Source organism: Salvelinus sp. IW2-2015, linkage group LG5 (genome assembly GCF_002910315.2).
Source record: "Salvelinus sp. IW2-2015 linkage group LG5, ASM291031v2, whole genome shotgun sequence".
NCBI classification, from domain to species: domain Eukaryota; kingdom Metazoa; phylum Chordata; class Actinopteri; order Salmoniformes; family Salmonidae; genus Salvelinus; species Salvelinus sp. IW2-2015.
The window spans coordinates 29,301,952-29,329,058 of NC_036844.1; the positions used below are offsets into that span (position 1 = coordinate 29,301,952).

General features: G+C 44.2%; 1 protein-coding gene across 1 annotated transcript; it reads right to left on the minus strand.

Annotated features, from left to right (window-relative positions):
• Window positions 1–1,333: 1,333 nt before the first annotated feature.
• LOC111964228 (transmembrane protein 47) lies at window positions 1,334–19,628 on the minus strand. The gene is made up of 3 exons (XM_023988034.2): window positions 19,080–19,628; window positions 16,254–16,394; window positions 1,334–2,959 (listed from the first exon to the last, which is right to left on the minus strand). The coding sequence occupies exons 1-3, from the start codon at window positions 19,273–19,275 to the stop codon at window positions 2,778–2,780; spliced, it is 519 nt and encodes a 172-aa protein (XP_023843802.1). The 5' UTR covers window positions 19,276–19,628; the 3' UTR covers window positions 1,334–2,777.
• Between the last annotated feature and the right edge of the window lie 7,479 nt (window positions 19,629–27,107).

Consider the following 27,107-nt stretch of genomic DNA (forward strand, 5'->3'; position numbering starts at 1 on the left):
AGTTAGTGGTTCAGGAGGAACAGCTGAGTACTGGGGGGCACCTCCTCTGGTTCCTACTCTACTGAACACACAGTCAGTCACACAGCAACTGCTAGGACCCCAGACACAACAAGACCTCCCTCGCCGAGAAAGCCAACATTTTTCTTAAAATAAGATATAAAAATATCAAGGCAAATTTGATCACAGTCCTCAGTATCCCAGGGAATTGAATCCAGATGAGATGGGCTGAACTGAAACAGAATCCCAGGCAGTGCATTCCATTTCCCTCTCTGCCTTAAAAACACATCCTGCAGGGAAAACAGTCTGGAGTCACAGAGGGGGAACAGCAACCCTGATGGTTTGTTTTGAGGAACTAATAAACAGGTCATTTAAAACAGCCCCTGAACGGATAGCTTGATTTCACGTAATCAAGCTCTCCCTTCAGGGGGCTGTTTTAAATGACTTGTTTATTTAACCCTGAGCTTCTGGGGAATATACAGGAGGAAATGGGATTATATGGAACAGTAGTTACAAGTGTTTAAAGGAATGCAGGGAGGAAAAGGGAAGAGGGTTGGACTGAATCTAGTAGAATGACTTTCACTTGAATGTTTTGTTATACCCAAATCTGCCCACATTCTGTCAAATGAGAATTTCACAAATGAGACGTGCTTGATATTTACATATTCATTAGGTCCCGAACATTCAAAATAGGCAATAATGATACTGCACCACTCTAAAAGTACTCTAATAGCACAATAGGCATGTAATAAATGGTGGTGTCCTGAACTATTTTGCCGCTGTTGTTTGGCCCCACTTTCATCTAGTGGACAGGAACCACTATTAGTGTCTGTGTGAAGCCCTGAGAGACCATCAATATCCTGCCAGCCAATAGCTCCGAACCTCATTACGCTCCAGCCCAGGAGTCTCGTTCCCACGTCCCATTTAGCCGCAAGCAGTCACACTGGTAATGACAACGATACTTGCCCTGCTGCGGCTGTTTCTTTCTGGCCTGTGAGGTCCTTGTGTCCTGGGTCATGATAGAATGGTGCAGACATGTAAGAGTTTGCAAGTGGCTCCCTGCCATGCCGCTTCCTCCAAAGTGAGGTACCGATCATTTACCTTTCTCCTCAGTGGTACATTCCTGCCATAGTTTTCACGGGGTATTTCTGGGCCAGAGTTATGACTGGAACTATACTGTTCAAAGACTATGTTATGCATGTTCACATGACTTTCACTCTTCATAGTTGTGCAAATGTTCAGACCACCAAATCAATTTGCAAAGCATTTGACATAATCTAGAGCAAACGCTTAAGACTGCTGTAATAATTTAAAACAAATGAGAAGCGTTTGGTCATTATTGCATATATATCAGTACTGTTTATTTTACACTACAAATGTCAGGAGGAGTTAGAAAACCAGGCATGTTTTGGGATTCACCCATTTTAAGTTCTCAGTGTTCAGAAACTGCAATTCTGAAACAGCATACATAAAATATCTATCTTCCTGTGGGAGAATAGATAGCAAGATAAATGATACCATCAATACATTAACAATATTAGTTGTCGTCATCACAAAACAATACACAAAAGGAAAAAGAATATGGGTCGTTCCACTAAGAGTGCCTTTTGCATCCATTTGCTATTTTAAATAAACATTATTACATATTAAAAGACTTTTATATTAAATGAATATAGACCACATGGAGAATTCTATAAATCACATTTTTTATATGAATAAAGACTTGCTAAAGAGCCCAAATTGTGTATTTTGACATGTCCCTCCATGCACCCTCTGTGACTTGTAATATTTTAACCCACTTAACCCGAACATTCTGTATGTTTTCACCATCATTGTAAAGCCCTAGTTATGAAGTTGCTTTGACAAAATGATTTCTGAAAATTAGTAGTCATTAGTAATTAATAGTCAAATCATAGTGTAAAAGCAGGTGAGCTGGCTCTACTCCTATTGGACATTTTCTGGTGTCGTCGTGGAAAGTGAGGGGTCGAGCACAACACATCAACCCTGTTACCCATAGATAGATATACTAGAAATGTTTAAACAATTAAACATTCAATTGCCACTCCCTGTTGCAAACAACAGGGAGTGGCAAGTCAAAACAGGATCCATGGCTGATTTAAGATTAAATTGTCAACCCTGTTACTTTATTTGGCACTTAATAGGCACTTTCTATTGTCTTTTTTATTTATTTTGAGATGGGAAAACTTTTATTAAGTTGAACATTTGCTCTTTATGACAGAATGTTAAAATGTGAAATCAAAAGTAATTTTTTTCCAAAAGGCACCGAATTGGTGGGATGGCCCATATACTGTAACAATCCCCTATATAAACACCTCAGCCCAGAGGGTAGGGCTCAGAGAATCTACTTTCTTGTTGCTCTACAAATGGAGATTCATGGGATGTGCTGTAGAAAAGTTCATAGGTCGAGTGGCCCGTCTGTCCAAAACCATTTCTGTGATTTAACATCATGGCTGTCTGTCTGTCTGACCATGGTGAGGGTCTCTGGCACCCCACTGGGGACAGGCAGACATTCTCTCCACACAGCTGCTCCTCCGACTTCATCTCTCCTGCTGATCAGCCAGAGCCAGGAGCCCTCACACGCTGTCTATAAATAACAGAGATGTACTGTATGTAGGTGTCGAAGCTTGTCTATGTGGGCAGAGGAAGGATGTGTTTGTGTGGGTGTGTTGTCGCACAAGAGAGTGAATGTCAATATTTGTTTGTGTGTGTGACAGAAAGAACAAGAGAGAGATATAGAGAGTAGGAGAGAGAGAGAGGATTCAGTACATAGCGTCCTCGTACATGTCCGTCCGGAGGCAGAAGAGGATGCCTCCCCCTAGCATGAAGATGGTGCCTCCCCAGCCCAGTCCGTAGCCCCAGTTGAACTCATGGTAGGTCTGGAGGACAGTTCCATCAATGAACTTGATTGGGTAGAGGACCAGTGCACAGGCCTGAAGGACCACTGAAATAAAGGGGGAAAAAAACAGATAACATATTTACATCTTTCTGTGAGTTAACATTTTAGCAATTAGACAATGTACATATGTCTACTATCTCTGTATACTATGTGAGATGGTAAAAGGGAACATCACCAGATAGCCATCATCACTTCTGCTTGCCTGACAAGGCTCTTTGTTGTATGAATGAATGGCTACCTGTGTGCAGGTAGAGAACCATTGATGCCAAGGCTGTTGATGGGAAACTGGAGCTGTGTGTGAGTCAGAGAGGGGACAAAAGCCAAGGCCAGGAAAAGGGTGGTAGATAGATATCACAACCCAACCGTTACCCAGCGTCCACTACACTCTATAAACCCTGTTCCTCCTCCACGGGTCCTATCACACTGTCTGCTCCTACCCTCAGAGGCCCAACAGCTGCTCATTACTGTAGCCTGCAGCCAACTACCAGGCACAACAGACCCACCTGGCTCATTACTGCAGCCTGCAGCCAACTACCAGGCACAACAGACCCACCTGGCTCATTACTGCAGCCTGCAGCCAACTACCAGGCACAACACACCCACCGGGCTCATTACTGCAGCCAACTACCTGGCACAACACACCCACCGGGCTCATTACTGCAGCCAACTACCAGGCACAACACACGCACCGGGCTCATACTGGCAGCCAACTACCAGGCACAACACACGCACCGGGCTCATTACTGCAGCCAACTACCAGGCACAACACACGCACCGGGCTCATTACTGCAGCCTGCAGCCAACTAATCAAATCAAATCAAATTTTATTGGTCACATACACATATTTAGCAGATGTTATTGCTGGTGTAGCGAAATGCTTGTGTTTCTAGCTCCAACAGTTCAGTAATATCTAACAACAATACACACAAATCAAAATGTAAAATAATGGAATTAAGAAATATATCGGCATGGCATTGACTAAAATACAGTAGAATAGAATACAGTATATACATATGAAATGAGTGAAGCAGTATGTAAACATTATTAAAGTGCCCAGTGATTCCATGTCTATGTATATAGGGCAGCAGCCTTTAAGGTACAGGGTTCAGTAACCGGGTGGTAGCCAGCTAGTGATGGTTATTTAACAGTCTGATGGCCTTGAGATAGAAGCTGTTTTTCAGTATCTCGGTCCCAGCTTTGATGCACCTGTACTGACCTCTCCTTCTGGATGATAGCAGGGTGAACAGGCCGTGGCTCGGGTGGTTGTTGTCCTTGATGATCTTTATGGCCTTCCTGTGACATCAGGTGCTGTAGGTGTCCTAGAGGGCAGGCAGTGTGCCCCAGGTGATGCGTTGGGCGGACTGCACCACCCTCTGGAGAGCCCTGCGGTTGCGGGCGGTGCAGTTACCGTACCAGGTGGTGATACAGCTCGACAGGATGCTCTCAATTGTGCATCTGTAAAAGTTTGTGAGGTTCTTAGGGGCCAAGCCAAATTTCTTCAGCCTCCTGAGGTTGAAGAGGCGCTGTTGCGGTCCCGTTGATGTGGATAAGGGCGTGCTCCCTCTGCTGTTTCCTGAAGTCCATGATCAGCCCCTTTGTTTTGTTGCCGTTGAGGGAGAGGTCATTTTCCTGGCACCACTCCGCCAGCCCCTCATAGCCTACAGAGAGGACGTCTTGCCATGGTTGCTAATCAGGCCTACTATGGTTGTGTTGTCTGCAAACTTGATGATTGAGTTGGAGGGGTGGACCCCAGATGCACAGGGCCAAGAGCTTGATGATGAGCTTGGAGGGTACTATGGTGTTGAAGGCTGAGCTACAGTCAATGATCAGCATTCTTACATAGGTATTCCTCTTGTCCAGATGGGATAGGGCAGTGTCCAGTGCAATGGCGATTGTATTGTATGTGGATCTATTGGGGCGGTAAGCAAATTGAAGTGGGTCTCGGGTGTCAGGTAAGGTAGAGGTGAWATGATCTTTAACTAGCCTGTCAAAGCACTTCATGATGACAGAAGTGAGTGCTACGGGGTGATTGTCATTTAGTTACCTTAGCTTTCTTGGGTACAGGAACAATTGTGGACATCTTGAAGTAAGTGGGGACAGCAGACTGGGATAGGGAGAGATTGAGTATGTCCGTAAACACTCCAGCCAACTGGTCAGCGCATGCTCTGAGGACGCGGCTAGGGATGCCGTCTGGAACGGCAGCCTTGTGAGGGTTAACACGCATAAAATGTCTTACTCACGTCAGCCACGGAGAACAAGAGCCAACATTCCTTGGGAGTGGGCCACGTCGATGGCACTGTGTGATTGCCTTGCGGAGGGAATAACTACACTGTATTCAACCATATTCCCAGTCACCTTGCCATGGTTAAATACGGCGGTTTGCGCTTTCAGTTTAGCGCAAATGCTGTCATCTATCCACGGTGTATGATTTGGGTAGGTTTTAATAATCACAGTGGGAACAACATCCTCTATACACTTCCTGATGAACTCAGTCACCGTGTCCGTGTATATGTCAATGTTATTCTCAGAGGCTACCCAGAACATATCCCAGTCCACGTGATCAAAACAATCTTGAAGCATGGATTCCGATTGGTCAGATGAGTATTGAATAGACCTTAGCACGGGTACTTCCTGTTTGAGTTTCTGCCTATAGGAAGGGAGGAGCAAAATGGAGTTGTGATCTGATTTGCCCGAAGGGAGGTCGGGGGAAGGGCTTGTAGGCATATGTGAAGAGAGAATAGCAGTGGTCGAGTGTTTTCCCAGCGTGAGTACTAAAGCCAATGTGTTGATAGAACTTCGGTAGCGTTTTCTTCAAATTTGCTTTGTTAAAATCCCCAGCTACAATAAAATGCAGCSTCAGAATATGTGGTTTCCAGTTTGCACAAAGTCCAGTGTAGTTCCATGAGGGTCGTCATGGTATCGGCTTGAGGGGGAATATACACAGCTGTGACTATAACCGAAGAGAATTCTCTGGGGAGGTAATACGGTCAGCACTTGATTGTGAGGTTTCTGTACGTTATCACAATCACACCATGAGTGGATAATCATGAAACATATACCACCGCCCTACCAGGCACAACCCACCCACCAGACTCATTACTGCAGCACAACACACTGGCCCATACTTCACCACACAGTAAACAAACATCCTGTATCCAATCTCTAGTTCTCTTGTAACGTTCTAATGCATCCTCCTTCGGTTGACTCTGAGCAGTACTCTACCATATGTTATACTCTATGGTTGTGGCATAACATTCTTGGGCTTTATTGACGAACAGCCGAATTGACGAACAGCCTAAATTGGCCCGTATTCACAAAGCAACTCAGACGAGTGCTGATCTAGAATCAGTTTTGCCTTTCAGGTCAAAATTAATAGGTTTATATGGACGGCAGGCACCTGATCCTAGATCAGAACMCCTACTCTCAGACGCTTTATGAATACAGGCCATTGTATTAAACAATTCTGGTCCAGTATTTTACACGCTGTACTGAAGTATTTAGGTAAAGGCCTACAGATACTGGATCTTAATTTGACCAGTATTGTCGTAGCAAAATAATCCTACGGCATAATAGTCCATAATGTTGCTCGATCGGTGGTTATGCTATTATGTGGAAAAATGAGGCTACATGAAAAGTGCAATACGCTCACCTTTAAAACTATCAGCAAAAAAAAGAAAGATCAAATTACAATGAAAAATATAAATGCCAACATGCAACAATTATGTTACAGCTCATATAACAAAATCAGTCAATTGAAATAAATTCCTTTGGCCCTAATCTATGGATTTCACATGACTGGGACTACAGATATGCATCTGTTGGTCACAGATATCTTTAAAAAAAGGTAGGGGTGTGGATTAGAAAACCAGTCAGTATGTGGTGTGACCACCATTTGCCTCATGCAGCGCGACACATCTCCTTCACATAGAGTTTATCAGGATGTTGATTGTGGCCTGTTGAATGTTGTCCCACTCCTCTTCAATGGCAGTGCGAAGTTGCTGGATATTGGCAGGAACTGGAACACGCTGTTGTACACGTCAACCCAGAGCATCCCAAACATGCTCAATGGGTGACATGTCTGGTGAGTATGCAGGCCAGGGAAGCACTGGGACATTTTTTGTTTCCGGGAATTGTGTACAGATCCTTGTGACATGGGGCCGTGCATTATCATGCGGTGATGGCGGCAGATGAATGGCACGACAATGGGCCTTAGGATCTCGTCCTGGTATATCTGTGCATTCAAATTGCCCTCGATAAAATGCAATTGTGATCATTGTCAGTAGCTTATCCCTACCCATACCATAACCCCACCGCCACCATGGGGCACTCTGTTCACAACACTGACATCAGCAAACTGCTCGCCCACACGACGCCACATCTGACCGGTACAGCTGAAACCAGGATTAATCTGTGAAGATCACACTTCTACAGCGTGTCAGTGGCCATTGAAGGTGAGCATTTGCCCACTGAAGTCAGTTATGCCGCAGAACTGCAGTCAGGTCAAGACCCTGGTGAGGACGACGAGCACACAGGTGGGCTTCCCTGTGACGAATTCTGACAGTTTGTGCAGAAACTCTTTGGTTGTGCAAACCCACTGATTCATCAGCTGTCCGGGATTTCTGGTCTCAGACGATACCGCAGGTGAAGAAGCCAGATGTGGAGGTCCTGGGTTGGCATGGTCAGCGGTTGTGAGGCCGGTTGGACATACTGCCAAATTGGACGTTGGAGGCAGTTTATGGTAGAGAAATTAACATTAAGTTCTCTGGCAGCAGCTCTGGTGGACGTTCCTGCAGTCAGCATGCCAATAACACACTCCCTCAACCTGAGACATCTTGTGGCATTGTGTTTTATGACCATGCTGTTTAATTAGCTTCTTGATATACCACACCTGTCAGGTGGATGGATTATCTTGGCAAAGTAGAAATGCTCACTAACAGGGATGTAAAGAAATTTGTGAACAACATTTTAGAGAAATAAGCTCTTTGTGCCTATGGAAAAATGTTGTGATCTTTTATTTCAGCTGATGAAACATGGGACCAACACGAATATATTTTTGTTCAGTGTAAGATCTGACACGTGTACTATAACTAGCTCTATGTAGGCATAATACTGTCATATGATCCTCAACTCCAGAGAAAAGTAAAATGTTCCACCAGTGTTTAAAGTTGTGTTCCACTGGACTGTATTGAGTCTGTAGTGGCAGAGTAAACAACACTGTTAAAGCTCCCAATTCACCGCTTCATTGACAACGTTTGACCTGACAAAGCTCCCAATTCACCGCTTCATTGACAACGTTTGACCTGACAAAGCTCCCAATTCACCGCTTCATTGACAACGTTTGACCTGACAAAGATCCCAATTCACCGCTTCATTGACAACGTTTGACCTGACAAAGNCCAATTCACCGCTTCATTGACAACGTTTGACCTGACAAAGATCCCAATTCACCGCTTCATTGACAACGTTTGACCTGACAAAGATCCCAATTCACTGCTTCATTGACAACGTTTGACCTGACAAAGATCCGTTTGGGATGGAAACGTTGTCAACACAGAGGTGAATTGGGAGCTTTAACAGTGTGCAGGCCTTCTTGTTCTTTACTAGTATTCTTTATTAGCCTATGTTTTTAAGGATGTGCAAATGCCCACAAACTTATCTATAGACTGTAGTGGCAGAGGTCATAATAGAAAACCTGACGCGTCACACTGAAATATCCCTATAGCGACACAACTTTCATTATGGACATCATGTGTTAACATTGTTCGGTGCAACTTGCGGAGCAGGAAAGGTTTAACACAGTAGTTGCCACACAGTTGTCAGATTGTTATAAGGCTCAGTGAGTGTCTGTTCTGTACATCCTGTGGAATAGTCACCAGTGTTAGCCGAACTGAACTTTGATCTAATACCGCTACACCTGTTTAAGTTATGATTCACTTTGGCTCCCTTTGGTCACATTGTGTAAACTCATCCCTCACATCACATTCCTCACATTCTGAGTCAACTCATTCTTAATAAATCATTTTAAGAGCAGGAAGCTGTGTGTGTGTGTGTGTGTGTGTGTGTGTGTGTGTGTGCGTGTACATGTCTGCTTACACGTGTGTGTGCGCGATCACGCATGTGTGTTCTTCCTACTTTTAGAGTCAAACAGTAGGGCGTCTAGTTAAAAGAGAGAAATACCACACTGTGGGCCCTCTAGACATGTTAACTACTGTTCCTTGTGAGTGTGTATACGTGTGAGTGAGTGTGTATACGTGTGAGTGTGCGTGAATACGTGTGAGTGTGTGTATATGTGTGAGTGAGTGTGAATACGTGTGAGTGAGTGTGAATACGTGTGTGTGTGTGTGTGTATACGTGTGTGTGTGTGTATACGTGTGTGTGTGTGTATACACGTGTGAGTACTGGACTCAGAGCGAGGACATTGTGTAATTTACTGAGACCACCTATTTCCTTCCTGCTGTACAAGGCGGCTGGGCCTGGAGGAGAGGAGGAGATGGAGAGGGGGGTAGGCTGAGACATAAGCCAAGGAACATGACTCTGTTGAGGGAGGCCAGACTGAAGCGGCTGGGCTGGGGCTGTAACTCTGGCCAGCAGTTAGGCACAACTCTATTGACTCCAAGCTTTTCTCTGACTAGGGGAAAGGTTGGGAAATGTACCACTCTCCCCTTCCCTCGCTTCCATCTCTCCCCCTCCCTCCCGTGACTGAGAGCTCACTCCCATCAGAGAGTGCTCTCTCCCTTTACCCCCCCTCTCCCGTGACTGCTGGCTTTCACCCTCTCCCCCCCTCTCCTGTGATGGAGGGCTCTCTCCCTCTCCCCCCTCTCTCCCGTGACGGAGGTCTCTCTCCCTCCCCCTCTCTCTCCCGTGACGGAGGGCTCTCTCCCCCCTCTCTCTCGCGACGGAGGGCTCTCTCCCTCTCCCCTGTGACGAGGGCCTCTCTCCCTCTCCCCTGTGACGGAGGGCTCTCTTCCCCTCCTTCTCCCCCCTCCCTCCACCTCCCTCCTGTGACTGGGGGCTTTCCTGCCATAAGGAGACCTTTATCCTCACCAGGCCTGAAAGCACTGCCTCTTACACATTTCTCAGCAAATGACAAACAGCAAAAGCCTCAGACATCATATCTACCCCACTACATACTGTTCCTACAGTACTGCAGGCTTTCATGCTGTTTACGTTTTTCCAAGAGCGTGCTTAAGTAACCTTGTGATGGAACCAATGGTTGGCTGTATCCATCCTTACACCTGTCCCCCAAAGGACTTGCAGAACACTTCCCAAACAGAACACTTAGAAAAGATATGTGTTGAGGCCTAAGAAGAGAAAGTACAGGGAGTAGGAGTAAGGGTATGTTAGCATTCGACACAAATGGCATAGCAGGATGCATGTCTGTTATATAAACACGTTTTATATTGGGGAAAGTTGTAATGAGCACCACCCAAGTAAGGCTGTGGTCTCTGCTTCATCATTGTTTTCAAACCACAAGATGTACTGACTGCACACCGCTCTATTCCTGACATCACATACAACACACAGACACGCACGAACACACCTTTTGTTTTTCATTATTAGAAACAACAAAAACAATGTGTGTTTTAATATTGCTTTCTTATATTTATTTTTTAATATTTTTTTTTAAATTTTCTAAATTTAAATTTTATTTTTTTAAATAATTTTTATCCCATTTTCTCCCCAATTTCCGTGGTATCCAATCGCTAGTAATTACTATCTTGTCTCATCGCTACAACTCCCGTACGGGCTCGGGAGAGACGAAGGTCGAAAGCCATGCGTCCTCCGAAGCACAACCCAACCAAGCCGCACTGCTTCTTTAACACAGCGCGCCTCCAACCCGGAAGCCAGCCGCACCAATGTGTCGGAGGAAACACCGTGTACCTGGCCCCCTTGGTTAGCGCGCACTGCACCCGGCCCGCCACAGGAGTCGCTGGAGCGCGATGAGACAAGGATATCCCTACCCGCCAAACCCTCCCTAACCCAGACGACGCTATGCCAATTGTGCGTCGCCCCACGGACCTCCCGGTCGCGGCCGGCTGCGACAGAGCCTGGGCACGAACCCAGAGACTCTGGTGGCGCAGCTAGCACTGTGATGCAGTGCCCTAGACCACTGCGCCACCCGGGAGGCCCCGCTTTCTTATATTTTAACCTTTATTTAACTTGGCAAGTCAGCTAAGAACAAATTCTTACTTTACAATGAAGGCCTACCCCCGGCCAAACCCTAACACGGACGATGCTAGGCCAATTGTGCGCCGCCCTATGGGACTCGCATTCACGGCCGGTTGTGATACAGCCTGGAATTGAACCAGGGTCTGTAGTGACGCCTCTAGACCACTGCGCCACTCAGGAGCCCTAGTCTACTATGCTTGTCCCCTCTGTGAATGTTTTATATGGTGATGTATTGGTTGTAATATGCAGCTGTTAATTTGCAACAGTACAGTTCACACAAGAAAAATACAAAGTATTGTGAAATTTGTTTTTTGAACTATGACTATGAGTTGAGTGCTCCTCTGCACTGTCATTCCAGGACTATTTATTGTGTTTCACTGAGCCTGAAAAGGAAAAGAGCAGGCAGAGAGAAGAGAGAGAGAGAGAGAAAAAGAGAGAGAGAGAGAGAAAAAAAGAGAGAGAAAGAGAGAGAAAGAGAAAGAAAGAGAAAGAAAGAGAGAGAAAGAGAAAGAAAAAGAGAGAAAGAAAAAGAGAGAGAGAAAGAAAGAGAGAGAAAAAGAGAGAGAAAAAGAGAGAGAAAAAGAGAGAGAAAAAGAGAGAGAAAAAGAGAGAAAAAGAGAGAGAAAAAGAGAGAGAAAAAGAGAGAGAGCGAGCTATGGGGAGGGAATACATTCCTCTCTTCATTGGTAACTGTGCAAATTCTGTGGCTGCTTTTTCTTGGCACACAGCAGTCTGCTTTCTGGGTCTCACAACAGCTCCCTCACCACAGAAAGAGTTAGCTCAAACCCAACTCCCCTCTTACCCCCCCCTCTCCTTCTCCACACTTTAGTATTTTATTAGGATTCACATTAGCTGTTGCCAAGGCAGCAGCTACTCTTCCTGTCCTGAGGTCCAAACAGAGATAAAACATGACATCAAACAAAACACTGTGCATTATATTAATGTAGATTTCTCCATTACAGTATTACAATACTACATTACTAAGAATAGTGTGTGGGTGTGTGTAGAGTGCATGTTTTAGAGAGTGTGTGTGTGTGTGTGTGTGTGTGTGTGAGTCCCCGTTGTGACGTGAAGTGTTGTTTTATCGCTTTTTAAAAAAATCAGATTTTACTCCTAGCTTGAGTTACCTGAGGTGGAAGAGAGTTCCATCCTAGTGCTATATAGTACTGTGCTTTTACTAGCCACTGTTCTGGACTTGGAGACTATTAAAAGACTTCTGGTGGCATGTCTTGTGGGGTACGTATGAGTGTCTGAGCTGTGTGCTAATCAATTAAACAGACAGATTGGTACTTTTAACACATCACTACCTCACCCTCACATTCAGTCTCAGTCAGTGTCTATTTAGCTTTGTGCAAAAAGCTTGACCATTTTCTCAAATGGTAATTATGTGTCTATGTAGACCAGTGGTTCTTAACCTTGGAGGTACTGAACCCCACCAGTTTCATATGCGCATTCACCATTGGAAAAATAAAATATGATTTTTTCAAATTCAAAACATAGGTATATATTTTACTGGTGCACAAAATGAACCGTGCATCAACATCAACACCGTGTGTTCAAAGAACAAAATCATCAAAACATGATTTTCACACAAAAACAAAAACATAATGAATATTTACTGCAAATCAGTGTGACTTCTGCTGTTGCCTTTCAGAGACCAGTTCAGAAATGCGCGGCTTCACCTTGGCAAGTGCCACTCTCGTCATTTTGGCAACAAAGTCTGTTCCTTTTCTTCGTTTTTATGTCCAGCATCCTCGAAAAGGATTGCTCGCAAAGATATGTTGTAACAAACGGTATGAAAATCTCCAGAGCTTTCTTAGCAATAACAGGGTACGTTACCATTTGTTGACACCAAAACGTTGAAAGCGTTGTTGTTCTGAAGAGTTGCTGTTGAACCTGGCTCTGCTGAATTTCAATGATTTCATCGAGGTATTCATCATTGACATCTGTTGTCTCAACACTAAACGTGAACGGCTGTCTCACCCATGCTGGATATGACTCTCTTGTAGGGAAGTATCCGTCGAGAGACTTTGCAAGCTCATCTAAGTGCGTGGCAATTGCTTGCTTCAGTTCCGCGGGTACAGAAATGTCTCTGATTCCAGATACATCTTCGATCTTACTTACACAGTCGTCCAGCAGGGGAAAGTTTGCGAAGTTATCGTTCTCTGTTCGTCGTTTCCATAACGGTAGCTTTTTTTGAAAAGCCTTCAGGTTTTCCTCCGCTTCGATGATGTTGACTCCACCGCCCTGCATCTTTTGATTGAGATGATTGAGAGCTGCGAAGATATCAGCCATGTACGCTAAAATGAGAATGAACTCAGAATTTTTGAAGCAATCTGCATGACAATGTTGGTGCTCTTGCAAAAACAGGGCTAATTCCACACGCACGGCAAAAACACGATTCAGCACCTGTCCCCGGGATAACCACCGAACGTTAGAATGGTACAGAAGTACCTCGAATTCAGAGCCCATTTCTTTACACAGCTCACTGAAGATGCGGTGCCTCAGAGCACTAGTTCGCACATAGTTCACGCATTCCACTACAATTTTTAATACTTCTGCCAGTTTTGGAGGCAAGGTTTTTGTTGCCAACGCATGCCTGTGCAGAATACAATGCGTAACAATGATGTGTGGTGCATCAGCTTTCACTAGCGCACCAAAACCAGACTTTCTTCCCAGCATGACTGGAGCTCCATCCGAACAAACTGCAGAAACCATATCCCACGAAAGATTGTTGTCTTTGAAGAAGTCATCCACAAGTTTTCACATCGGCTGCCTTAGTTGTTGTTGTAAGAGGCTTACAAAATAAAAAATCTTCCTTTATCACGTCGTCTTTCACATAGCGCACGAATACAGCAAGCTGGCTTAGATTGGAAACGTCTGTGGTCTCGTCGAGTTGAAGGCTGAATTTTGCCGGGCTTGAAATCAGATCTGCAACTACTTGAGCCAAGATGTCTTTGCTCATGTCCTCTATTCTGTCGCTGATGGTGTCATTTTAAAGAGGAATTTGGGATAACTTAACTTCAGCCTCTCTTCCCAGCATGATATTCGCCATCTTCAACACAGCTGGTTTTATGAGTGTTTCACCAATGGTGTGTGGTTTGCCCTGCTTTGCGATCAGGTAAGCAACTTCGTACGATGCTGTGAGGATCGGTTTGTTGATGGGTACAAAGCCGAGAACAGGCAGAGTAGCCTTTTCATCGAATCTGGCTCTCTTCACCTTGAATTCAGCGAGCGTTGTGTTCTTGTATTTTCCATCTCCATGCAGCTTAAGGAAGTGTTCTCTTAGTTTTGCCGGTGCTAGACTAGAATTGCTCAACTTGGCATTGCAAATCATGCAGTTAGGACGCTGACTCCCATCACGTTCCGTTATACATGTGAATCCATATTGTACATATTCGTCCGACCACTTTCTTTTTTTGCTCGACATAGTAAGTATGAAGGGATTCAAATATTAAGAAAGAAATCACAAGACGTACCATCACGACAGTCACAAGTCGACTACTGAGCGCACCAAATTCCCTGCAGCACAGATAGGCCAAGCGATGTAGCGTGATCACCTGCAGCCAATGATGGCCAAGCGGGGCGTGTCATCACGAATCATATGAGTCGGATGTGTGTCTTGACCTCCGCCGAACCCCTGAGACTGACTCACGTTCGATCGAACCCAGGTTAAGAACCACTGATGTAGACCAACTGTGGTGTGAAGGGAAAATAAAGGTAACTGCCAAAATAAAGGAAACACCAACATAAAGCGTCTTAATAGGGCGTTGGGTCACCGTGAGCCGCCAGAACAGCTTCAAAACGCCTTGCCATAGATCTGGCTATGCTCCATGCCATAGATCTGGCTATGCTCCATGCCATAGATCTGGCTATGCTCCATGCCATAGATCTGGCTATGCTCCATGCCATAGGCTGTAGGCTGTTCATTTACCCGACAAGATATGTTTATGTCCCATGCCATTATTTTATATGATTTTATAATAAGAAAAATAGAATTGAACTTCACTGAAAGAAATAGTGATATTTTTCCCATTCCGGCGCGAGTGCAAATATGAAGTGGATATGTGGAGCGTAAAAGTGATCATTTGAAACAGGTCCTATATCCTTGATATTTAGTTATTTGGCAACTTTAGTTGTGAATGATACAAACCTTAGAATGTCTTAGAAATCTAAATGTATATGTATATGGGCTATATGCTATTGATGATTTGAGAAAGTCCAAAGAAAAATGCTTGATCTCTGTTCCTTGCCTCAGGCTGCACATGCTGTGTGTCCTCTCATCAAGTGATCATATTTTCACCCATCAGACTATTCTCTCATCTTTACTAATATGTAACATTTGTTTAGATTTAGAATGGCCCATTTGGGAACAGGGAAAATACATGTTATCTCTATGCACTTCAATAAATCAAACCTTATTTGTCACAGATAATAAACATTGAGTAGCAGCAGTGTAAAAATGGGGGGGGGGGGGGGGGGGGTCAATGTAAATAGTCCGGGTGGCCATTTGATTAATTGTTTAGCAAGAGAAGTGAGAGCCAGTTTCATCATAGCGCTTGATGGTTTTTGAGACTGCACTTGAAGAAACTTTCAAAATTCATAATATGGACTTGGTCTTTTACCAACTAGGACTATCTTCTGTATACCACCCCTACCTTGTCACAACACAACTGATTGGCTCAAATACATTAAGAAGAAAAGAAATTCCACAAATTATCTTTTAACAAGGCACACCTGTTAATTGAAATGCATTCCAGGTGACTACCTCATGAAGTTGGTTGAGAGAATGCCAAGAGTGTGCAAAGCTGTCATTAAGGCAAAGCGTGGCTACTTGTTTAACACATTTTTGGTTTCTACATGATTCCATATGTGTTATGTCATAGTTTTAATCTCTTCAGTATTATTCTACAATGTAGAAAATAGTACAAATAAAGAAAAACCCTGGAATAAGTAGGTGTGTCCAAACTTTTGACTGGTACTGTATATATATTAAAAATGAACATCATATTTTTTGCAGTGGTGGCAAGAATTTAACAGCGGTTGGCCACTGCTCCTACATGAATATAGTGGAAACATTACAGATATAAGTGATGGTGTTGTGGATTATTGTAGAGTGTTGTACAGTATGTCCATGTATGGTGTTTATGTTGGAGCATGATGGATGTACCTGCAGTGAACAGGAACACGGCCACCATGCGGTAGTGCCGTCTGTGTGTCCCCCGGCACAGGGAGATGAGGGCCACCAGGAAGGTCACCAGAGTCACCGCAGCACCGGCCAGCAGCAGCACCAGAGTGGCGATCTGCCAGTCTGCAGGAGGAGGAGACATGTTACCGACACGCACGTTCCAGACAACCATCGATTCACAGGGTACTCTACTCTAGTCACTCACTGAAATCAGACAATGGTGGAGTTGAATCCCCCATTAACTAAGATCAGTGATGACAGACAAGCAGGAAACAAATAACCTACTGCTCGTTACAACGCAAAACACGTGTGTTTGTGGTCAAGAAAGATATTAAAAATCCCCCAACACACACAGCTCCCCCTCGTCAGTGTTAGCAGACAGTGAACAGGGAGTTTAACTCATACAGCTACTTCAAACATGTTCACTTGACTATGTGCCAAAAAGGTTCTCCCATATCCTCCATCCCATCTGCCACTGCCTCTCCTCTGTCCAGGTTCTGGCTGTGCAGAAAGTGCTGAGGTACAGTGCTCCAAAATCCTGCTGACTGTTCAGTTCTCCCTCAGGTCTGTTGTAACTCGGTTGGCTGGCTCATCTCAGAGAACAGAGAGAAGCTCCACTCGAAGCAGCTAATGGGCTCTGTCTGTCCTCTGTCATGTCTCTCTCTGCCCCCCCAGGCCATTTACTCCTTTGTCTCCTGTAATGTTAACCCCACAACCCTGATGCCCTTGTCCTAATGCGCTCCGCCAGGCAGGCGTTCTCTCTCACTGCCCAGGGACAAGCTCATCTCTCAGGGCCCACCTCACATTCAGCCCCCCCCCCCCCAACCCCCCCACACTCTCCCACATTTTCCACCACAACAAGAGAGGGGAGGAGATCCATCACAGCAGCTCATAATGCCCCCTCTGCTCCACCTCATCAAGCTGTGTGAGATGAGAGGCCTTCGCAGACCCACTGGGGATGGATGATGATGGTTCCTCATTTCACCCCTACTCAAACGAGCTGGACTTAGAACCAACCACAACACCAGGATGGACCAGAGGAACAATACAGAGACCATTCCATTGACGACACAGTCTGTCCAGACAAACCTCTGAGGTGGGGATAGCAGGAGGCTCTGGCAGGAGAATGACAGGTGTTTTTCTGACAGAGACGGACCATCAAGCTGGGTTGGGAGAGGGAGGGTGTCGCTGGCTGGGCACAGAGGAGACAGTCAGGGTTAACCTGCCTCGCCTGAGCACAGCACCCATCTGGTGTCTGTCTCAGTCTCCACTGCCTGCCAGCCTCTCTGCTCTGTGCTAGAGTCATAAAGCTGGCTGCAGTGGCAGTAGTGTCATCACTAATGCTCTCCCTGCAGGTAAAACAAACAGCACATTCTACTCTGCTTGGAGGTTCAGCCAAGATACTGAGATACTGAGAAGCAGTAGGGAAGAAACTCTTGTTAGGAAGGAGCTTGGGATATTGAAAGAGACCAACAATAGGTTTCAGTAGTGCAATATGATAACATGTTGTTGCCATAAATAGATAGAACACATTCTCAAACATTTTTATGGCCAAAGGAAAGATTTTTTTCTCCCTTAAATATGTGTCTTGAACCCTGTAGGAATGTGTGAAAACTCAGTCTCCTTAAAACAAACTGTGAAATCTATCTATGATAATGCTTTCAGTCCATAACCAAGGACCCTCAATCCCCACCCCCCATTCAAAGAGAGTGAGGGGGAGAGAGACATTCACAAAAAGAGAGTGGCCTACACCAGTGGAACGCAACAATAGGTGGAACACACCCACCTGCATTCACAAAGCTTACAAAGGCCAGTGGAGCACCCAGATGGCACATCACGTCATAGGGACAACTCTCAGCTGAGAAAGAAAACTTTCAATTGCAAGATCAAAAAACCAGTGAGGACACGAAAAGAGAACCGATAGGCCTAAACAGCTACTTGTACCTCGAGAATTACTCACATAGGTGGCGAATCTCCGCTATATTGGCGCGCTCTGACTGACAGGGCAGAGAGCAAAATATTACCACTGGCCTGGAACGCAAATGTTACAGTAGACACGCATATGTGGAGCCGGACCGAGAGCGATTACAGTACATTAACAATGGTCCATTGTTTGATCTCTTCATCCATGATGTACATAGAAATTCACCGTAAATTCCAGACATTTCTCTCACTATAATCAGATTGATTCACGCATTGTTCTTCTATCCATCTGGGCCAGTCTGTTAATGTGTATAGACTAAACATTGTATAGCCTATGCTAGAACTTTGATAAAGAGAAACAACTGAAAAAGAGACTCTGGGTCTCAGTGAGCTTTTCCTGGTCAAATAAAAGGTGAAATAAATAAACTGCACCAGATGACCCCCAGTGTCCATGCCACAGCATGAAGGCAGGCTTTATAGCCAGGTTCTATAACGTGTTTTACAACAGATGACCCCCAGTGTCCATGCCCAATGCATGAAGGCAGCTTATAGCCAGTTCTGATAATGTGTTTTACAACAGATGACCCCCAGTGTCCATGCCACAGCATGAAGGCAGGCTTTATAGCCAGGTTCTATAACGTGTTTTACAACAGATGATGGGAAATAATATATWTTTTTTTAAAGGCCAATATCACAATGTTTGGGTTCCTATAGTCCCAAATCATGCTATGCCAACAAAGGCCTACTTCCCCACGATTTGGGGAGTCAAAGGATTATAACTAATTATGGGGACCCCTTTTCATCTGGACAGAAAACCACTTGAAAGGCGTGATTTACATCAAGATACAGAATAATTTTAGGAAAAAAACGTTAATCGCTTCTTACCAGATGTGAGGGTGGAAAGGCATCTCCAGCCAGCCTCTGTTTCAGTGCATGATTCCCATAGCGACAAAGAAAAACCCTCTGCCGTTACCCAGGCGGGGCTCAATAACGCTACGATGTCCAGACACAATGCCAGAAATACACAAAGTAAAGCAATCAACTTGAACGGTCGGAAAACGTACACTTCATTTATCGACATTTTTTCATATTAAGTTGACTTGGATCCACGCGTGTTGAAATTGAGGAGAAAAGAAAAGCTGCGACAGGGTCCTCAAGCACGATCAGATCCGAAAGTTCAGAATCGACTACAGCAAGTTGTGGTGCAACCCCTCATAAAGTCCTCTCCTCCCCGCGTCTGTCTGTGCGCACAATGCGCTTTACTCAGATCCCGTGCGCCCCCATCTGGACAACTGATATGGCAGCTCCCACAGTCACTGCGGAACTAATTTCACTACTACAGTTGAGATAAGGATGTAAATATACGATCCATCAATATAAGAATGATTACATACGGAGTAGTCTCCTGTTGGCAGATTATGCGTGTAGTTGACCAAATTACTCGAGATTTTACTTCTGGGTTAACCGAGATTACAGACGGAGGCGTTTTGGATACCATGGACTGGAAACCAATCAAAATCCCAAATTCCTTCCCACATTGGACCATCCCGCCAGTCATTGGTCGCCTAACACCTCTAACAAGGTCACATGACCGTTCCATAACGACCACCTGGTCAGAGGCTGGACCTCAAATCTATGGTTGCTGTCCAAACACTTAAAAGACACCATATTCCCTCAAATTAAGTGGACACTTCTGATGACGTAGCATGACGTCTGACGAGTATACACTTGCAGGGCGGTGGGGGAGGGAGGAAGGAATTACTTTTAAATGGACCACCCTTGGCTGGAAATTCGTCACTCGTTCACCCCGCCATGATTGTGTTTTCCGCCACCGGGTAGCTTGTGGGTGCTTTATATGCGCTTCAGTCAATTATGAGTGCATGTCTACTTATATGAATATATAATTATGAATATACGCCTACTGTATGATAGCTAGAAAATTAATTAGCTAACTAATGTTAGCGTGCCTAGCTGGAACTAGCTGAAGGAAAAAAAAATATTTCTACAATTTCCAAAAGATAACCAAACAAAAATATATTCACTTTTAAGAGAGCTGTTTGTGCTGTCATGTGCATTAGTAGCACAATTTCTAACTTACTTGCATTCGTTTTTACTTACACTTGTATGTCTTAGCGGATGTACAAAAGTCGCGATTTGAATTAATGGAGAGTTTCAGGCCCCGGAGTGAACATAATTGTACACTCGCAAAGCCAACTAAAAYCGGGGATTCCCCCAAGGCCATAAGGCGAAGGTAAGTGGACGAGGGTGTGTCTTTTAAGTGTTTGGACCGCGGGCTATAAATTAGCTCACCTGAGTTCTGTTTGGTCAGAGAGGAAAAGGCGAAGCGAGAGGGATAACTGGGCCTAAAATCTGTCTTCTCGCTTACCAATGAGTGCATGTCAAATTTAGTTAACAAAAAATGTAATGGGTTATTTGCTCGAATATAAGTTTCGGAATGCTTAGGTTGTTACAACTGTACTGGTATAAGTAGGACATGTGACATCCTGGGAACTTTGAGAGAAAAAAACACTTTATATCAGAGTAGTGCCTGTTATCACACTCATATCTGCCCTCTCATTGGCTAGAATGGTCCCACCTGGCCTTGCCTCAACCAGACTGCCTTAAATGTATTTATTGTTAGAGTGGCCAATGGAGTATCTGGCCAATATAATGGATCATCTGTGGTTTGGTTATTTCAGAGATAAAGAGGCGAAGCGAGAGGTTTTATTCCGCCCAAAATCTGTCCTTGACAATAACCCTACTAAGTGAGGAATTTTTGTATGGAGGGCAATGGGGTGTCGAAATTGGTCAACAAAACTTGATTTGATAATTTGCTATCTGATGCTTATTTGACAGAATAGAAGTTGCATCATGGTTAGGTTGTTACGAATGTACTGATATAAATGGACACGTGGCATTTCGGCAACTTCATGCTACCTGATGAAATTGCTGTATCATATGATCTTGTTGCCATCTGATGCACATTCAGATGTCATAAATCAGCACTGCAGACCTCTCCCTGTCCTCTGCTGTACCTTGATTGTATTACTGTTGATGATATCTGGAAATGTGCCCGTCTACTGTTTCTAGCCCCAATTCTGACTTGTGCTCTAATATGTGCTTCACTGATTTCTGCTGTCGTAAAAGCCTGGAGTTTCTGCACGTTAACACTAGAAGCTTATTACCTAAAATGGATCAATTGAAAGTGTGGGTTCACAGCTCCAATCCAGATGTGTTGGTGCACTCAGTGCACTCAGGCTATCCGGCCAAAGTTAGTTACTTTAAGGAGGAGTTCTCTCTCTGGGTCTAAACCCCAAGAAGTTCTGGAAAATGGTTAATGACCTGGAGAATGAAGCCTCCTCCTCACAGCTGCCCATGTCCCTTAAAGTTGATGATGTGGTTGTTACTGACAAGGAGCGCATGGCTGAGCTCTTTAATCACCACTTCATTAAGTCTGGATTCCTATTTGATTCAGCCCTGCCTCCTTGCCCGTCCAACATTTCCTCATCTCCCACACCTTCTAATGCGTCTAGCCCCGATGTACCTCCCTCTTTTTCCCCTGCCCCGCTACAACGTTTCTCCCTGCAGGCGGTCAGTCAGTCCGAGGTACTAAAGGAGCTCCTTAAACTTGATCCCAAAAAAACATTGGGTCAGATGGTTTAGACCCTTTCTTCTTTAAGGTTGCTGCCCCCATAATCGCCAAGCCTGTCTCTTCTCTCTGGGGAGGTTCCCATTGCTTGGAAGGCAGCCACGGTTCGTCCTTTATTTAAAGGGGGAGATCAGGCTGATCCTAACTGTTATAAACATATTTCTATTTTGTGCTGTTTATCAAAAGTGTTGGAAAAACATGTCAAATCAACTGACTGGCTTTCTTGATGTCTATAGTATTCTCTCTGGTTTGCAATCTGGTTTCTGCTCAGGTTATGGATGTGCCACTGCAACTTTAAAGGTCCTCAATGATGTCACCATTGCCCTTGATTCTAAGCAATATTGACTTGGCCAAAGCTTTTGATACGGTAGACCATTCCATTCTTGTGGGTCGGCTAAGGACTATTGGTGTCTCTGAGGGGTGTTTGGCCTGGTTTGAAACTACCTCCCTCAAAGAGTGCAGTGTATAATGTCTGAACATCTGCTGTCTCAGCCACTGCCTGTCACCAAGGGTGTACCCCAAGGCCCAAACCTAGGCCCCGCGCTGTTCTCAATTTACATCAACAACATAGCTCAGGCAGTAAGAAGCTCTCTCATCCATTTACATGCAGATGATACAGTCTTATACTCAGCTGGCCCCTCCAGCTGATTTTGTGTTAAACGCTCTAAAACAAAGGTTTCTTAGTGTACAACAAGCTTTCTCTGCCCTTAACCTTGTTCTGAACACCTCCAAAACAAAGGTCATGTGGTTTGGTAAAAAGAATGCCCCTCTCCACACAGGTGTGATTACTACCTCTGAGGGTTTAGAGCTTGAGGTAGCCACCTCATACAAGTACTCAGAGGTGTGGACTTGAGTCACATGACTTGGACTCGAGTCACAAATATGATGACTTGCAACTCGACTTTGACTTTAACACCAATGACTCGTGACTTAACTAGGACTTGAGCCTTTTGACTCGAACTGACTTGATACCCTCCCCAAGCCAAATATAAAAAATGATGCTATTAAAAAAAAGTGTGCAGCGCATCAGCTCTTAATTTAACGGATTACAGTTTTAATCGGACAGCAGCCAATCAAATTGTCCCAGCTGAGAAAAAGTTGCACATGGCAGTGCAGAGGAACGTCGGCGGGTGAATTCAGATGGAGCCCTTGGAAAGATGATACCCAAAATTATTATTTTCGGATATAAAGACTACGCTGTATCAACAAAAAACGGATTGCAACTTGCAAAACATGCGGGAAGAAAAATTACAGACAAAGGCGCAACAACTTTCAACTTTGTTCGACATTTGAAGCTGCACAAAGAAAGGTAAGTCGTGGCTAATATAGCTGACAGCATATCATTCATTACTTTTCCAGTGTAGCATGTTGCTAACGTAACGTTAAATCAATGAGCCTCCACACAGTCAGTCAGTGCGGAACGTGATCATTGCACCCAAGATTGAGCTACAACTGGCTAGACAGTTGGTAGCCTAAATCCTGCCTGATGTTACTACTGTTCCTAAAGCCATTGACAAATGTTAGCCTACTGTAACCACACAACACACAGTGACCCCCCCCCCCCAATAGCGATCGGGCGCAATCGGGCAATGTAGGCTTGTACACAACCTGTTAAGGTTGGGCGATTGTGTACAAGCCTACATTGCCCGATTGCGCCCTGATCGCTATGGGGGGGGGGGGTCTTTCTTATGGCTACCCATGTATTTCCATGGAAATATAAAGTTTATTTGGAAAGTAATAAATATATTTTTAAAAGCATTCATGATTTGCGCAAATGTAATATACTAACTATTACTCTTGTTAAAAATCAAAGTTTAAAATGGTGACTTTCAGCATGACAATGATCCCAAACACACCGCCCGGGCAACGAAGGAGTGGCTTCGTAAGAAGAATTTCAAGGTCCTGGAGTGGCCTAGCCAGTCTCCAGATCTCAACCCCATAGAAAATCTTTGGAGGGAGTTGAAAGTCCAGTTGCCCAGCAACAGCCCCAAAACATCACTGCTCTAGAGGAGATCTGCATGGAGGAATGGGCCAAAATACCAGCAACAGTGTGTGAAAACCTTGTGAAGACTTACAGAAAACGTTTGACCTCTGTCATTGCCAACAAAGGGTATATAACAAAGTATTGAGAAACTTTTGTTATTGACCAAATACTTATTTTCCACCATAATTTGCAAATAAATTCATTAAAAATCCTACAATGTGATTTTTCTGGATTTTTTCCCTCATTTTGTCTGTCATAGTTGAAGTGTACCTATGATGAAAATTACAGGCCTCTCTCATCTTTTTAAGTGGGAGAACTTGCCACAATTGGTGGCTGACCAATACTTTTTTGCCCCACTGTAGGTTGGAGTCATTAAAACTCGTTTTTCAACCACTCCACAAATTTCGTTTAACAAACTATAGTTTTGGCAAGTCGGTTAGGACATCTACTTTTTGCATGACACAAGTAATTTTTCCAAACATTGTTTACAGACAGATTATTTCAGTTATTCAATGTATCACAATTCCAGTGGGTCAGAAGTTTACATACACGAAGTTGACTGTGCGCTTTAAACAGCTTGGAAAATTCCAGAAAATGATGTCATGGCTTTAGAAGCTTCATTTGAGTCAATTGAGGTGGACCTGTGGATGTATTTCAAGGCCTACCTTCAAACTCAGTGCCTCTTTGCTTGACATCATGGGAAAATCGAAAGAAACCAGCCAAAATCTCAGATGTTTTTTTTTGTAGACCTCCAAAAGTCTGGTTCATCCTTGGGAACAATTTCCAAACACCTGAAGGTACCACATTCATCTGTACAAACAATAGTACGCAAGTATAAACACCATGGGACCACGTAGCCGTCATACCGCTCAGGAAGGAGATGCGTTGTCTCCTAGAGATTAACGTACTTTGGAGTACTGTTTAAGTAGTATTTTAGTATTTTGATACTTTGTGCAAGGCAATTGATAAGCATTAAAACCTTTGTGGATGGGGCCTCCCGAGGGGCGCAGAAGTCTAAGACACTACATCGCAGTTCAAACTGCGTTGCTACAGATGCTGGTTCGATTCCTGTGCCGGCCGCGACCGGAAGACCCGTGAGGCGAAGCGCAATTGGCCCAGCGTCATCCGGTTTAGGGGAGGTTTTGGCCGGCTGGGATGTCCTTGTCCCATCGCACTTTAGCAACTCCTGTGGTGGGCCGGGCGTATGCACACTGACACGGTTGCCAGTTGTACAGTGTTTCCTCCGACACATTGGTGCGGCAGGCTTCCGGGTTAAGTGAGCAGTGTGTCAAGAAGCAGTGCGGCTTGATGGGTCGTGTTTCGGAGGTCGCATTGCTCTCGACCTTCACCTCTCCCGAAGCCGTACGGAAGTTGCAGCGATGGGACAAGACAATTGGACATGACGAAAACGGGGTAAAATACAATTATTTAAAAAAAAATTGTATGGGTATAATTTGTATGGATAAAATMTATAATAGTAATATTAAAAAWAATAATAATAATAATTTTGCATGCATTTATTTAAAATTGCATTGGGCCACTTCTGGTGGGATTCTGGTAAGATGCCGGCAAAGTCGGTTGAATTACGGTAGATGGAAACGACGGCAGTCATTCATTTTGATTCTGGGCCGAGTCCGACACCCGATTCCGGGCCGATTTCAATCAGTTCCGGCCCTCCGGAAGAGGGCCGCTTCTGGGCCAATTCCTCATTGCTAGCTGGGTAGCCATGGTATATTGCCCATATACCACAAACCCCCGAGGTGCCTTATTGCTATTATAAACTGGTTGTTACCAACATAAATAGAACAGTAAACAAGTATTTTTGTGTCATACCCGTGGTATATATTCTCATATACCACAGCTTTCAGCCAAACATCATCCAGGACCCAAACTACCTGGTTTATAATTCTTATTATTCCCAATTGAATATGTAAACACATCCTACACATTGACATCAAACTCTGTTGAAAGGTAATCAGAATCCCATCCATATTGTTCTCACAAACACAGTAGGCTTGAAGAGAGCACAAGCACTGTAACGTTAGCCTATCCTTATGTCTGAATATAGATCTAACATAGGCTAACTACAGACTGAGTCCAACAAATTATTTTATGCAATTTAGATTTCAATCAAAACTAGTTATCCAAGTCTGTTTTAGTAAATAGATTTTTAATAGACTACCTACCTTCACTTGAATACAGTTGTATGTACATGGGATGGGGAAGGTTAAGCGGTGGAGGAGTTGTGGATGGGAGTGGGATTCAAGAGGACACTAGAGATCGAGAGGACACCAGATAGTATTTGGTGCCTGGTGTTCTGGTTTTTATATATTCCATAAGTGATGAATTTGCAACATGTTTTTAAAAAAACTAATAAATAATGAGGTTGTCCTCCCATGAGGGAAAGGGGGTGGGGGTGAATGTGGTGGATATATATTTTTAATAGACTATTTAAAGCTAGTCCTTAGTTTCTACATCAAATTTTTACTTTTAAATTATGATTTTAGAAGAATATAACTTATTTTTTATTTAGTTATTTATTAGTTAGGATTTTATTTTTTACAATACAAAACAAAGACATATAAATTACAAAATACAGATGCACACATACATTAACGACATCACCCCTGCCCAGACCCACCTGCTCAAGATTCTGGTAGTGGTGGCAGCATCATGCTGTAGGGATGTTTTTCAGCGGCAGGGACTGGGAGATTAGTCAAGATCGAGGGAAAGCTAAACGGAGCAAAGTACAGAGTACATGATGAAAGTTTGATCCAGAGCGCTCAGGACCTCAGACTGGGGCCAAGGTTCACCTTCCAACAGGACAACGACCCTAAGCACACAACCAAGACAATGCAGGAGTGGCTTCGGGACAAGTCTCTGAATGTCCTTGAGTCGCCCAGCCAGAGCCCGGACTTAAACCCAATCAAACATCTCTGGAGAGGCTTGAAAATAGCTGTGGCAGTGACACTCCCCATCCAACCCGACAGAGCTTGATAGAATCTGCAGAGAAGAATGGGATTAACTCCCCAAATACAGGTGTGCTAAGCTTGTTGGGTCATATCCAAGAAGACTCAAAGCTGTAATCGCTGCCAAAGGTGCTTCAACAAAGTACTGAGTAAAGGGTCTGAATACTTACGGAAATGTGATATTTCAGTTTTTTTTGTGCAAAATGTATTGGGTATGGTGGGGGAAAAAACAATGTAATCAATTTTAAAATAAGGCTGTAACGTAACAAAACGTGGAAAAGGTCGAGGGGTCTGAATACTTTCATAACGTA